Source organism: Danio rerio, chromosome 22, assembly GCF_049306965.1.
Source record: "Danio rerio strain Tuebingen ecotype United States chromosome 22, GRCz12tu, whole genome shotgun sequence".
Lineage (NCBI taxonomy): Eukaryota > Metazoa > Chordata > Actinopteri > Cypriniformes > Danionidae > Danio > Danio rerio.
In genome coordinates this window covers 39096430-39111654 of record NC_133197.1, presented here as the reverse complement: position 1 = coordinate 39111654, position 15225 = coordinate 39096430, and the positions used below count along the sequence as shown (strand labels likewise).

Here is a 15225-nt window from a genome sequence, read left to right as displayed (position 1 = left end):
GTACGATATAATACCTCGGTATGAATGGCACGGTACGGTATTTATTGAATAATTTACAGGAAAAACAAAACTAATGAAAAGACTCGAAAAAAGTGCCAAAAGTGTTTATTTACCCTAGCACTGAACATATCAATGACATACAAACCAGCCATCTATCTGTAAGCTTCGAAACAGGAACTTCAATTTTTCAATTTTAATAACAAAAAACTATTAAACCATATAAAAAATAAATAAAGTTTTCATTTAGTATTGTTGAAAACTCATCACATTCAACATTTAATCACTCACTCACTTTGATAGAGATGGGTTTTTAAGGAAAATGATCATATAACTATAATCTAGTGAAAGCTGGGATCTGGGCATGTCCCCTGCAACAGAAAAAAACCCTCTCATTTGGGACTGAGGTTTCTGGGACAGAGAGATGTGATTTAGCCCAGGTTGACAGCAGTGGGTAACGTTGTGCATTGTCTTTCCAACACTTGAGAGGACAAGCCATGAGTGAGATAGAGGTCTCTTTGCGGTACAAGTCAATGTCTGCATCAATCTAACAAGTGTGCTGTGTTCTGCAGTCCCCATGACTGTTTTTAGTCGTATTCCCCGACTTATATTTCACCACAGTCTGGCAGTGCCTGCATACTGTTTTTTTCTTTGTCTGTCACCTTTTCTCCTTTGTCGTATCTTTTTAGAAAGAAACCGAAATGCTTCCACACATCCTTATTTAAAACCCGCTTTAGGTTCGATCATTTCCAGCTCTTTTTCTTCTCGCTACCAGCAGCACACTCCATTTCCGCATTACTGGATCTGTAGTGACAACAGACCACAAAGGATGATGGCCACGCCTGGGCTGATGGGAATTGTAGTTCCCGCTACCTCCCGTTCGCTTCATTCGCCTGAGCAAACTTTTCTCAGAAATATAGTTTTGAGTCATGCGCCTACGGTGATACTGAAAAAAATTACTATTGCGGTATGACGGTATTTACAATATTGTTACATCACTAATATATATATATATATATATAAGCAGGAAACCTTACAAAAGTCTTTCTAACTTCTGTTCATATACAGACCCACAAGTTGTGATCACAAAGGGAAATAAAAAACTCTCAAAACACTCTTTACCATCAGTCATGTTCAAAAAACAGCAATGCAACAACAAAGAAATCTCAATGCAAACCCATTCTACAACTTTATTTTCTTCAATACCATAAATATCTTCTGTCCAGACTCAGATCTCTAAAGTGCAGTGCTTGAAACCTCCCGTGAAGTGCTTTGAAGTGTGCGTTTGTTATTTAATGCTTGACGTGCTCACAGCTGACACATGAAGAGAGGGCGAGGAGTAGTGTAGCTCCTCCCCCTTTAAAAAAAACAGCCAATAGGGTTGTGTTTTTATCACCACTACTTGAGCTTAAGCACATCAAATGTAGCATCTTGAAGGGGGCGGGGCAGGTCAGACACAAGAGAGCATTTGATTGGTGATAAATCCATTGATCCATTTAGACCGGTGATGTCCACTCGGTCCTGGAGCTACCGAGTGGACTCTGTATTTAATACTCGGTCCCGGAGGGCTGGTGTCCTGCAGATTTTAGCTCCAACTTGCTTCAACACACCTGCAAGGATGTTTCTAGAAAGCCTAGTAAGAGCTTGATTAGCTAGCCCTGGTGTGTCTGATTGGGGTTGGAACTAAACTTTGCAGGACACGGGCCCTTCAGAACCGAGTCTGGACATCCCTGATTTAGGCAGAAGTGACAAACTACAAGCTTAATTTCAGTTTTATATCTTCTAAACGCTCATTTTGTTGCTGTTTTAGTGCGCACTAGCTTATAGATATCCTTGGAACTAACAATACTGATAGTAACGTCTTTAAAACTTTATTTTATTTTGATGGGACCTTTAAGCTGATGTTGCTGTGTGTTTTACAGAAGGGTTTGAGGACACTGGTGGTGGCCTGCAGGCACTTCAGTGCGGACGAGTACAGAGATGTGGACCGGCGGCTCCATGAGGCCCGGACGGCTCTTCAGCAGCGAGAGGAGAGACTGGTGGAGGTCTTCAACTTCATCGAAAGAGACCTGGAGCTGCTGGGGGCCACTGGGGTGGAGGACAAGTGAGTCAGACACACACGCACACATTCTGTCTTCTAGGTGTATAACGCAGGGTGTCCTTTTAAAATGTCTGAAAGTGCAAAAGCAAAATTTTAGGCCTTTAAAAAAACAAGCTGCACCAAAAAAGGTTTGTGTTGTAGGTCTTAAATGTTTTTAAACAGATCTTAATTTTAAAAGTTGCTGAAGTAAAGTTACACAGGCTGACAACATCCAGTCAGTGTATAAATATATAAATATTACAGTTAAAGTCAGAATTATTCACCCCCCTTTTGTTCTTTTTTAAATATTTCCCAAATGATGTGTAACAGAGCAAGGAAATTTTCACAGTATGTCTGATAATATTTTTTCTTCTGGAGAAAGTCTTATTTGCTTTATTTCGGCTAGAATAAAAGCAGTTTTAAATTTTTTTTAAAACCATTTTAAGGTCAATATTATTAGCCCCATTAGGCTATTTTTGATAGTGTACAGAACAAACCATCATTATATAATAACTTGCCCAATTACCCTAACCTGCCTAATTAACCTAATTGACCTAGTTAAGCCTTTAAATGTCACTTTAAGCTGTATAGAAGTGTCTTGAAGAATATTTAGTCTAATATTATTTACTGTCATCATGGCAAAGATAAAATAAATCATTTATTATGAGTAGAAATGTGTTGAGAAATCTGCTCTCTGTTAAACAGAAAACGGGGCTGTAGTAGGGGAGATCTGCTTCATTCTTGTCTGTCACTGTGCTGTGCAATACAGACAGATCTCTATGGCTCTGCTGACAGGGAGAATCCGCTTGTTAAGTGTGATGTCACGCGGAGCGGCTTCCGGGTCCAAGCGCTCTATTCAACTGAATGGGGAGATTCATAAAATGGTAATAATAAACGTTTACAAAGCGATTTAATACTTTCGAAAGTCACGATCGCAATATATATGTCCATGCCTAATATCCGATGGCCAGAAAGTGATTCATTGTTTTATTAATTGTTAAAATTTTGGTATTTGTTATGCAGCAAGCCCAGAGATTGTTGTGTACACTATGACTTTATATAAAATTAACTTTAATGTGTGATAGGAATAAAACGCGATCATAAACGAATGATTTCTCCACTCAAATGAATGGCGGCTTGGACCCGGAAACAGTATTACATACGTCACAAAACACGTCATCACTTAACAAGCGGATTAGCTCATTTGCCTTAAAGATACAGTCAACAAAAACAGCTAAAATGTCCTATATTCTAATGGGTATAATAAATAATCTGATGTGCAGGGTGCAGATGAAATCTGCAGAAGTTTTTTTTGCTATTTCTGCGGAGAATTTTGGTTAAAATCTGCAGATTTCTGCAGAATTATTTTGGGAGTATCATAACTAAAACTTTAATATGTCAATAAAAAGTAAAACCTTTCAACTTTTATTTAATGTTTAAATTACAATTCCAATTAGATTCACTTTATTTGGTAAACAAAGCAAGCCTCTCATATAATATCTTTACTAAAAGTCAGAAAATATGACTTTACAAACTGCACTGTGCATAAATCAGATGAACATTTTCATATTAGTCACTAATATCACTTAATAATAAAACTGAATGAATTTAGATTTACACACATCATTCAAGTAAATAAACTGAATTAATGATGGGCTAAAAATCTGCAGAAATCAGCGGAATTCTGCGCGCGCAGATTCCGTGTGGGCCTAGCGATGGGTGTTTTGAGCTGAAGCTGTACAGACACATTCTGGAGACACAAAACACTAGTCTGAAATCTTGAAAAAGGGGTAAAATTAGGTGTCTTTTTAAAAACATTTTACAAATTTCTCAGCTTTTTATCAGGAGACATTTCAAAACTCATTTCTTTTAATCGAATCCAGCCCCTGGACTGTTTTTCTTACGACAGCGGTGAAGAATCCAATCTTCCGAAGTGCACAACTCAACCTGTGAACATTAGTGCGCTTTCCACATCCTATAAATCAGAGTGAATGTCAAGCGAGCAGTAATGAGGGTGACTTCACACACGCACACACACCCATGCTGATTGGACAGCAGTGAGTCACTCTGTGTGTGTGTGCTGCTGCTAATGCTGTTTGACGTGTCGCTTTGAATCACGTGACTCTTTGTGGACTGAAGATCTGCCATCAATCTCTGTCAGCATGCCAGCAGCAGCTCGACTCAAACCCGTGAAGGCATGCTGGGACACACAGACGTGACTGCGGTGATTCCCATGAGCATTTTAACAAGCAGTTATAACTATTATTCTGAAGAGACATACAATTTCTAGTCCCCAGTCGAAACAATAAGCATTTTTAGGGAACTTCTTATTGTTTAATACTTTGTTGATGCACTTTTGGCAGCGATTACAGCCTCAAGTCTTTTTGAATATGGCGCCACTAGCTTGGCACGCCTGTCTTTGGGAATTTTTGCCCATTCCTCTTTGCACTACCTCTCAAGATCTGTCAGGTTTGATGGGAAGCGACGGTATACAGCCACTTTCAGATCGCTCCAGAGATGCTTAATGGGATTTAGATCTGGACTCTGGCTGGGCCACTCAAGACCATTCATTGAGTTGTTGTGAAGCCACTCCATTAATATTTTGAGCCACTGGTCTACTACTGTCTGTCTGTCTGTAAATATCTATATCTAGCCCATATCAGCTTTGGTATTGGTACTAGTATTGAAACCAAGCCAGCATCAGTATCGGGCCAGTATGGGTGTAAGTACTGGTTTCAGAATTGAACTCATATTGGTACTGGTATTGAGCCCATATTGGTATCAGTACTGGTATCAAAATTGGGCCAGTATTGGTTTCAGAATTTCTATCAGGCACTGATATCGTGCCTATATCGATATCGGTAAAAGTATTGGTACTGGTATCAAAATTAAGCCAGTATCAGTACTGGATTCGGTATTGTTACTAGGTGCATATATTGTACCCATACCGGTATCAGGACTATTAGTATTGGTTTCTAGTATACAGTATCGATATTAGTATTGGTTTCAGAATCAGTATTGGGCACTGGTATCGTGCCCTTTCGGTATCTGCAATAGTTTTGGTAGCCTACTGGTATCACAATCAGGCCAGTATCATTACTGATTTTGGTATCAGGTACTGGTATTGTGCCCATGTCGTTATCGATACTGGTACTGATACTATTATCGAAATTGGGCCAGTATCTGTATCAGTATTGGCTTTCTTTTTGGTATCGGCTACTAGTATCGTGCCCATATCTGTATTGGTACTGATTTTGGTACTGGTATCAAAATTGGGCCAGTATTGGTATCAGTATTGGTTTTAGAATTGGTATTGGGCACTGGTATTGTGCCCATATTGGTATCGGTAATTGTATTGGTAGCCTACTGGTATCGAAATCAGTACTGGTTTTGGTATCAGGTACTGGTTTTGTGCCCATATCGGTATTGATACTGGTATCGAAATCAGGCCTGTATAGGTATTGGGTCAGTATCTGTAAATTGGGCCAGTATTGGTGTCAGTATTGGTTTCAGAGTCTGTATTGGGCACTGGTATTGTGCCCATTTTGGTATCGGTAATTGTATTGGTAGCCTACTTGTATCAAAATCAGACCAGTATCTGTATCAGGCTAGTATCATTGCTGGTTTTGGTATCAGGTATTGTGCCCATATCGGTATCTGTACAGATTTTTACTGGTATTGAAATCAGGCCTGTATCGTAATTTGGCTAGTATTGGTTTCAGTATTGGTATCAAGTACTAGTATCGTGCCCATATTGGTATCGGTATTGTTACTGGTATCAAAATCTGGCCAGTATTGGCATCAATACTGACAAATCCTTCAGCAATATTTAAGTGTTGCTAAAAAATAACATATCGTATTACTTAGTCTACTTCATGTGACCTGTTAATGCGAAGAAAATAAAAGTTGTCATTGCTTTTTCAAATCAAAAGGTCTGAGATTTTGTGGGACTGATTTGATTAGGAAGATTTTCAATTCACCTTTTCAGTTTGCAGTTTCAACACAAGGGAACACATCTGTTGTGCAATTTACTGCAACACGCCTAATAATGTTTACATTGAACTGAACTGATTTTCTGTGTTTGTGTGTATGCAGGCTTCAGGATAAGGTCCAGGAGACAATCGAAGCTCTGCGATTGGCTGGAATCAAAGTGTGGGTGTTGACAGGAGACAAGCACGAGACGGCGGTCAGCGTGAGCCTCTCCTGTGGTCATTTCCATCGCACCATGAACATCCTGGAACTCGTGCAGCAGAAATCAGACAACGAGTGCGCAGAGCAGCTCCGCAGGCTGGCCCGGAGGTACACAGATTCACACACCATTCAAGTGTATTTATTTCACTCAGCAGTGGTCTGACAGTGACGCTATTTGAGTTAAGATGCACTCAAAATAAATACAATTCTGGGGCAAATACTGGCGGCACGGTAGCTCAGTGGTTAACACTGTAGCAAGAAGGTTGCTTGTTCAGCGTCGGCTGGGTCAGTTGGTATTTCAGTGTGGAGTTTCCATGTTCTCCCCGCGTTCACGTGGGTTTCCTCCAGGTGCTCTGGTTTCCCCTACACTGGGTAGGCTATATTGTCCGTAGTGTATGTGTGTGAATAGGAGTGTATGGATGTTTCCCAGGGACGGGTTGCAGCTGGAAGGGCATCCACTGCGTAAAACATATGCTGGATAAGTTGGTGTTTTTTCTCCGCTGTGGCGACCCCAGATTAATAAAGGGGCTAAGCCTTAAAGAAAGTGAATGAATGAATGAGCATATCTGTCTTGGCCATCTTTATTAATTCTGGGTGACTCATGTTACCCCAAAGGTCACCAGTTTTTCATTAAAAGAAGCAAAATAAACTGCCAATAGGGTAAGCAATGTAATTTGTTTTTTGCTATGAAGTAAGATAATTTTACTTACCAAACTGGCTGATAATTTTGCTTGTTTTAAGGAAAAACTCACTTAATTTTGACTTATTATTTCTGAAAACAAAATTATTTATGTTTTATTAAATTTGTAATCAGGGCTTGACTTTAACACCCGCCAAATGCGGGTAGATTTCAGCGGTGGCAGGTTAGACAGACACCATTTCTAACCACTTTGGCTTTTTGAAAATCATTTTCCCTGGATAATAATTCTTAAAAGCAGGGTTCGACAATAAGGATGGTCCAATATGCATGCAAAGGTGATCTTAGAATTGAGAAGCAACACGACTGACAAAAATAATTGCGTTTGTGCAAGCAGATGAAAACCAAATTAGAGGATAATTACTCGCGCTAACAGCTGAGGTGATGCGCACGACTGTTTAAAACGCGTATGCGCTCCTGTTTCCTTGCGTGAAGCAACTGTGCCTAGAAACACAACTGATGTGATCAGCTCTCTTTCAAATAGACTAGACAAATGAACATGCATCCACAGTCTTGCTGCTTTCAAGAGCTCCAGATTTCTCTTTTTGCAAGCAGCACAGGTTGCTTCTAAGGGTGTCACGATCCTTCAAATCCTCGATTCAATTACATTTTCGATTCTAAAGGCACGATTCGATTCGATTTTTGATTATGAATAATTAATTAATTGATGAGGAATTAATTATTCGTAGCCTACCGTTTAAACTACCTGACCTGCATGGTCTTTGTTTTACCCATAAACAAATCATACAGTAAATGAATAAAGCCAAGATACACACATAATTACCTCCTGTCAATCACTTTTTCTGCGGGACTCGTGAATAGGCAGTGATCTGTGTCGTTATAATGGCGTCGGTAAAAAAGACGCACAACCAACAGGAACCAGCCAACAGTATCTGAGGTGTTCGCTAAAATGACAAAGTACAAGTGAGTGAAAGATTGAAGCAGTCCTCTGACTGCCTGGACCTGCTGTCTCGAGCGCATGGCTGTGTGTGCGTCTGTGTCTGTGTGGTCACGTGATGTGCATTTTCAGAGGTAGAGAGGAAGGAGGGCTGCTCAGAAATGCTACACGCCACTGTGGATGTCAAATCGTTGTCGTTCTAAAATGCCATTTAAAAACAAAGACAGTGTAAACAGGGCCTGAGTGTGTACTTTTCGCGGGCGGAGGATCGCGATGCCGGTGTTGTCTATCGGACGAACCGTACGTTTTTTTTGTCGACAACACGAACGTTGTCAACATAACTTACTGGAAATCCAAAATGCTTACACACCGGCGACTTCATTGAAAGAGGAGAGGGTTTAAGCTCTGTCGACGGGTCTCCTGCTTCTGCAGTTTAACAAGCACTTCAACAAGCCTGTTTTTTTCCCGCTTGGCAAGCCAAGCTGACGTGACATGGGGGCGTGGCAGCATCGACGATTCTATTTTTTGATTCGATAATCGAAATTAAGCATAAATTTTGATCGATTTCGATTAAAAATCGAAATCGTGACACCCCTAGTTGCTTCGCGTTAGCTTTTCTTTCAAGGGATTATTTATGAGTCTAACTTTAACCGTGTGTGTGACATCATCCTTTCATTATCACTCACGGTATGTTTTTTTTACCTGCTTTCTTTTGCTTTAACATGGTTTAATTATCATTTTTTACAATAACATTGCTTTAATATGGGAGATTAACTCACTATTTATGGGTAGTTAACTGGTGATCTTTAGCCTGGACAGATTACTGTGCACATGTTTTGTTATATAAAAAGTTTAGTATACAGCTGTATTTTGCTTGTTTTGACATATTTTAAATTTGTGGCTTAGAAATACTTGATTGTTTATGGTTAGTGTGGTCAGGGATAAATTTGGTAAATCCTTCATTTTGAGCTCTGAAAAGTCATCTTAAATAAATACTAATTGTAATACTATGAAAGCATGACCCAATTGCTTATGATTATTGAGCTCATACACGACACAAAAAGAGAAATGAATAAGGAAGCATGTGGAGATAACAATCTAAATCAAGTCATTTTAGCATGTCAAAATCATGTTTATGTGTATAAAATATATTTTCCCAACAAGAAAAGTGTGACTAGTGAAATCGGTGAGGGGCTAGTAATGTTGGAAATATACTAGTCACAGTTTCTGGCGATCAAAAAAGGTAATGTCAAGCCCTGTTTGTAATATATAGTCCAGATAAAATGCCGATATGATGTCTGCGAGTAGTTCAGTGGTGTGTTTGCGATGGGTGTGATGGTGTTTGTGTGCTTGTCCAGCATCAAAGAGGATCATATAATGATGAAATCCCAAAAATGGCGATCACTGAGCAAGCGGAGACGAATACACCCCAAAAAAAACTGATTTCGTTTTAGAAATAGTGTCTCAAAAGCCGCTAAGCTCTACACCAGAGCAAAGCATATGAGTGTCTGGGATTTACAGCGATTACAGGCAGGATCTATATGCTGAAAGTGCTTTGAGGAGTTCAGTGTTGTGTTTGCGGATGGCTGTGATGCTGTTTTGTGTTTGTCCAGGATTAAAGAGGATCATGTGATCCAGCATGGGCTGGTGGTGGACGGGGCCAGTCTGTCTCTGGCTCTGCGGGAGCATGAGAAACTCTTCATGGAGGTGTGTAAGAACTGCTCGGCGGTGCTCTGCTGCAGGATGGCACCTCTCCAGAAAGCCAAGGTGAGCTCGCTGACCCTTCCTCATGTCCACATCACACTCTATCCCCCAGAGGCCATGCTCAATACTCACTGTTAACCCTTGTGTACTGATCAAGATGACTACCCTTTCATTATGTTCAGGGCTGTTTTTGCCCCATTGACTTCCATTATAATCACATTTATGAATTGCAAAGACGTGAAAGCAAAGAATTATGTGCTCGGCTTGTGTGCACAAGTGGCGTGACGCGCTCGCGCCTTCCAGACACACCCAGTTAAATGAATTCCACGAGCGCATCGTGAGCCACTGGACAAGATCTGACCCATCTGCTTTAGCTTGTATGGAATATACACGTTTGGTTGATTAAGCATTGTTTGTGGCGCCTCATTCAGGCAAATCGTATTAATCGTGGTGCCTCATTCATGCAAATTGCATCATTTGCGGTGCTTCATTCACAAGAATTGCATCAGTCCCGGCGCCTCACACACAAAATGCGTCGTTCGCGCTGCCTCATTCACGTGAATCACATTGTTTGTGCCGCCTCATTCACACAAATCACATCGTTCGCACTGCCTCATTTGCGCGAATTGCATCATTTGCGTCGCCTTAGTCATGCAAATTGCATCATTTGCGTCGCCTTAGTCATGCAAATTGCATCATTTGCGCCGCCTTATTCATGCGAATTGCATCATTTGCGCCGCTCTATTCATGCGAATTGCATCATTAGCGCCGCCTAATTCATGCGAATTGCATGATTTGCGCCGCCTTAGTCATGCGAATTGCATCATTTTCGCCGCCTTATTCATGCGAATTGCATGATTTGCGCCGCCTTAGTCATGCGAATTGCATCATTTGCGCCGCCTTATTCATGCGAATTGCATCATTTGCGCCGCCTTATTCATGCGAATTGCATCATTTGCGCCGCCTAATTCACGTGAATTGCATCATTTGCACCGCCTTATTCATGCGAATTGCATCATTTGCGCCGCCTTATTCATACGAATTGCATCATTTGCGCCGCCTTATTCATGCGAATTGCATCATTTGCGCCGCCTTATTCATGCGAATTGCATCATTTGCGCCGCCTTATTCATACGAATTGCATCATTTGCGCTGCCTTATTCAAGCAAATTGCATCATTTGCGCAGCCTTATTCATGCGAATTGCATCATTTGCGCCGCCTTATTCATACGAATTGCATCATTTGCGCTGCCTTATTCAAGCAAATTGCATCATTTGCGCAGCCTTATTCATGCGAATTGCATCATTTTTGCCGCCTTATTCATGCAAATTGCATCATTTGCGCCCCCTAATTCATGCAAATTGCATCATTTGCGCCGCCTTATTCATGCGAATTGCATCATTCGCACCGCCTTGATCACGCAAATCTCGCTGCCTCTTTTAAGCAAATCGCATTAATCGCGCAGACTCATTCATGCGAATCGCATCAATCGTTCTGCTGCATTTATACAAACCGCATCATTCTCGCCAATTCACGCGAGTCGCATCTTTTGCGCGGCCTCATTCATGCTGCGTCATTTACGTCAATCACGTAAATCATGCCGCCTCATTCATGCCAATTGCATCATTCTCGATGTTTCACTTGAATCGTATCTTTTGCTCCACCTCATTCACGCTAATTGCACCATTCACACCACTTCATTCACAAAAATCGCATAGTTCGCACCGCCTCAATCATGGGAATCGCATCTTTTGCGCCACCTCATTTACACAAATTGCATTATTCTTACTGGCTTATTCACGCAAATTGTATCATTCACGATGATTCATTCTCACAAATCGCATCAATCGCGCCGCCTCATTCACGGGAATCGCATCTTTTGCGCCACCTTATTCACGCAAATCGCGTATTTTGTGGCACCTCATTTACGTGAATCACTTTATTCTTACTGGCTTATTGACGCAAATCGTATCATTCACGTTGCCTCATTCTCATGAACCACATCAATTGCGCCGCTCATTCACATGAATTTCATGTTTTGCTCTGCCTCATTCATGCGAATTGCATCTTTTGCGCCGCCTCCTTCACACAAATCGCATAATTTGCGCTGCGTCATTCACAATGGTGCCGCCTCGTTCATGCGAATCGCATTATCAATCGCCGCCTCATTCACACATCACATTGTTCACGCCGCCTAATTCACGCGAATCTCATCATTTGTGCCACCTTATTCACGCAAATCGCATCATTCGCGCATTTTCATTCCCACAAATCGCATTGTTCACGCCACCTAATTCACGCGAATGGCATTATTCACGCCGCCTCATTCCCACATATCGCATTGTTCACCCCGCTTAATTTACATGGATCGCACCATTTGCACCACTTTATTCACGTGACTCACATCAATCGTGTCGCCTGATTGACGCAAATCACATCAGTTGCACCGCCTCATTCTTCCGCATCTGGTGTGAACACACCAATACACACACACACACACACACACACACACACACACACACACTATACTCCATATATAAGCCAGAAACGAAGCTTTTTCATTGCACTGCAACTGATGATCAACAGGAAAATAACAAATTTAACCTGTTCCCAAATCTTCAAAGTATTTTCCCAAAATGTGTGTAAAAATAAGATTTTTCTCCAAAAGTCATTCCATTTGCTGAAACACAGAGAAAGTTGTGACCTTAAACTCGCCCCGGAGCGGATGAAAACATCCCGAACAGCACTCAAACTGCCCCAACACTGGCCTGTTGTTTTCATAGCGCTGGTGTTAATGGCTCCTGTGTGTTTGGCAGGTGGTGCGACTGTTGAAAACATCCCCAGAGAAGCCCATCACATTAGCCATTGGTGACGGAGCCAATGACGTCAGCATGATCCAAGAGGCTCACGTTGGTATTGGTAGGTGCCACACTCTCAAAGGGGCTGATTGAGGTTATTTAAATTAAGAGAAATCTTTTAGTGTTGTATGATATCTTGAGCATATCTGTGCTGTAATAATTCAGGGTGTTCGCAGATCCTTAAAAAGACTTGAAATGTCCCGTCTGTGCAGGAATCATGGGAAAAGAAGGAAGGCAAGCCGTGCGAAACAGCGACTATGCAATCGCGAGGTTTAAATTCCTCGCCAAATTGCTGCTTGTGCACGGCCATTTCTACTACATTAGAATAGCAACCCTCGTGCAATACTTTTTCTACAAGGTACGTGTTCTCAGATTGAGAGATGTGTTGTGTTGTGTTTATGAGCTGGCTGTGTTTATAATGCTCTCTGTGTTTTTCTTCTGCAGAATGTGTGCTTTATCACTCCCCAGTTTTTATACCAGTTCTTCTGTCTGTTCTCTCAGCAAGTAAGTGTCTCCTGATGCTACCGTTTTTGTTGATACAGGATATTTTTTAAAGGAATGCTGCGGCCAAAAATGAAAAAAATAAACCTTTATTGGGTGGGTTTTCTTTTGTTGAACACAAAAGAGGATATTTTGCAGAATGTTGGTTGCTGGCACCCCATGACTTCCATAGTAAATGAAAATAACCTCATTGTTAATTGGTTTTAAACCTTTATGGTTTTTTTTTCTCTTCTATTTAACACAAAAGAAGATATTTTGAAGAATGTTGGTGGCTGGCAGCCATCGACTTCCATAGTAAAATGAAAATTACTACATTGTTTATTAGTTTTAAGTCTTTATAGGTTTTTTTTTTTCTCTTCTGTTGAACACAAAAGAGGATATTTTGCAGAATGTTGGTGGCTGGCACCCCATGACTTCCATAGTAAATGAAAACTACCTCATTGTTTATTGGTTTTGAACCTTTATGAGTATTTTTTTTCTTTATTGAACAAAAAGAAGAAGATATTTTGAAGAATGTTGGTTGCTAGCACCTATTGACTTACACAGAAGACTTTCATAGTAAATCAAAATAACCTCATTGTTTATTGGTTTAAACCTTTATAGGTTTTTTTATCTTCTATTGAACACAAAAGAAGATATTTTGAAGAATGTTGGTTGCTGGCACCCATCGACTTCCATAGTAAAATGAAAATTACTACATTGTTTATTAGTTTTAAGTCTTTATAGGTTTTTTTTTTCTCTTCTGTTGAAAACAAAAGAGGATATTTTGAAGAATGTTGGTTGCTGGCACCCCATGACTTCCATAGTAAATGAAAATAGCCTCATTGTTTATTGGTTTTATACCTGCATGAGTTTATTTTTCCTTCTATTGAACGCAAAAGAAGATATTTTGAAGAATATCGGTTGCTGGCACCCATTGACTTCCATACTAAATGAAAATAACCTCATTGTTTATCGGTTTTAAACCTTTATGGGGTTTTTTTCTCTTCTATTGAACACAAAAGAAGATATTTTGTAGAATATTGGTTGCTGGCAGCCAACAACGTCCATAGTAAAATGAAAATTACTACATTGTTTATTAGTTTTAAGTCTTTATAGGGTTTTTTTTCTCTTCTGTTGAACACAAAAGAGGATATTTTGAAAAATGTTGGTTGCTGGCACCCATTGACTTTCATAGCAAATGATAATAACCTCATCTATTGATTTTACACCCTCATGGGTATTTTTTTTCTTTTATTAAACACAAAAGAAGATATTTTGAAGAATGTTGGTTTCTGGCACTCATCTACTTCCATAGTAAATGTTAATTACCCTATTGTTTATTGGTTTTATCCCTTCGAGAATTAATTTTCTCTTCTATTGAACACAAAAGAAGATATTTTGAAGAATGCTGGTTGCTGGCACCATCGACTTCCATAGTAGACTTTCATAGTAAAATAATAATTACCTCATTGTTTATTGGTTTTATACCTTCACAGGTTTATTTTTCCTTGTATTGAACACAAAAGAAGATATTTTGAAGAATGTTTGTTGCTGGCATTTATTGACTTCCATAGTAAAATGATAACCTCATTGTTTATTGGTTTTATACCTTCATTGGTTTATTTTTACTTCTATAGAACGCAAAAGAAGATATTTTGAAGAATGTTGAATGCTGGCACCCATTGACTTCCATAGTGAAATGACAATTACTTCATTATTTATTGGTTTTATACCTTTATGGTTTTTTTTTCCTTCTGTTGAACACAAAAGGGGATATTTTGAAGAATGTTGGTTGCTGGCACCCATTAACTTCTATAGTAAAATGATAATAATCTCATTGTTTATTGGTTTTAATTCTTTATAAGTTATTTTCTTTTCCTTCTGTTGAACAGAAAGGGAGACTGTTGGTTGCTGGCACTCTTTGATTTCCGCAGTGCTTTCTCTCCACATGAACAGTGTGATTTTTCTCAGTTTTCATTGCAGATGTTTGACATGCTCTCTTGTGCTCGACAGACTCTCTATGACAGCGTGTATCTGACGCTGTATAATATCTGCTTCACCTCTCTGCCCATACTGGTGTACAGTCTGTTTGAGCAGCTGGTGCATCCTCACGTTCTGCAGAGCAAACCAGCACTTTACAGGTAAAAAGCCCACGACCAGCGCTTCAACATGCTACAGATGACTGTCACACACACACATCTATGACAATTAGGGCTGCTCGATTATGGGGAACAATCATAATCGCGATTATTTTGGTCATAATTGTAATCATGACGCTATCGTTATTCAAATCAATATACAGATGAAGTCCGAATT

The 15225-nt window shown here is 40.0% G+C and overlaps 1 protein-coding gene across 19 annotated transcripts in view; it reads left to right on the top strand.

Annotated features, from left to right (window-relative positions):
* atp11b (ATPase phospholipid transporting 11B) overlaps positions 1 to 15225 on the top strand; it is a 108698-nt gene that overhangs the window by 59841 nt on the left and 33632 nt on the right. For all 19 annotated transcript variants that reach the window (XR_012397959.1, XR_012397958.1, XM_073937650.1 and 16 more), the window contains 7 exons: positions 1920 to 2101; positions 6173 to 6376; positions 9477 to 9630; positions 12385 to 12487; positions 12639 to 12784; positions 12871 to 12930; positions 14923 to 15050. Coding sequence is in view for 17 of the 19 variants with exons in the window: in XM_073937650.1 (XP_073793751.1) it covers positions 1920 to 2101; positions 6173 to 6376; positions 9477 to 9630; positions 12385 to 12487; positions 12639 to 12784; positions 12871 to 12930; positions 14923 to 15050 (977 nt within the window). In the remaining 2 variants the exon portion in view is untranslated. The remainder of the gene's footprint in view (positions 1 to 1919; positions 2102 to 6172; positions 6377 to 9476; positions 9631 to 12384; positions 12488 to 12638; positions 12785 to 12870; positions 12931 to 14922; positions 15051 to 15225) is intronic.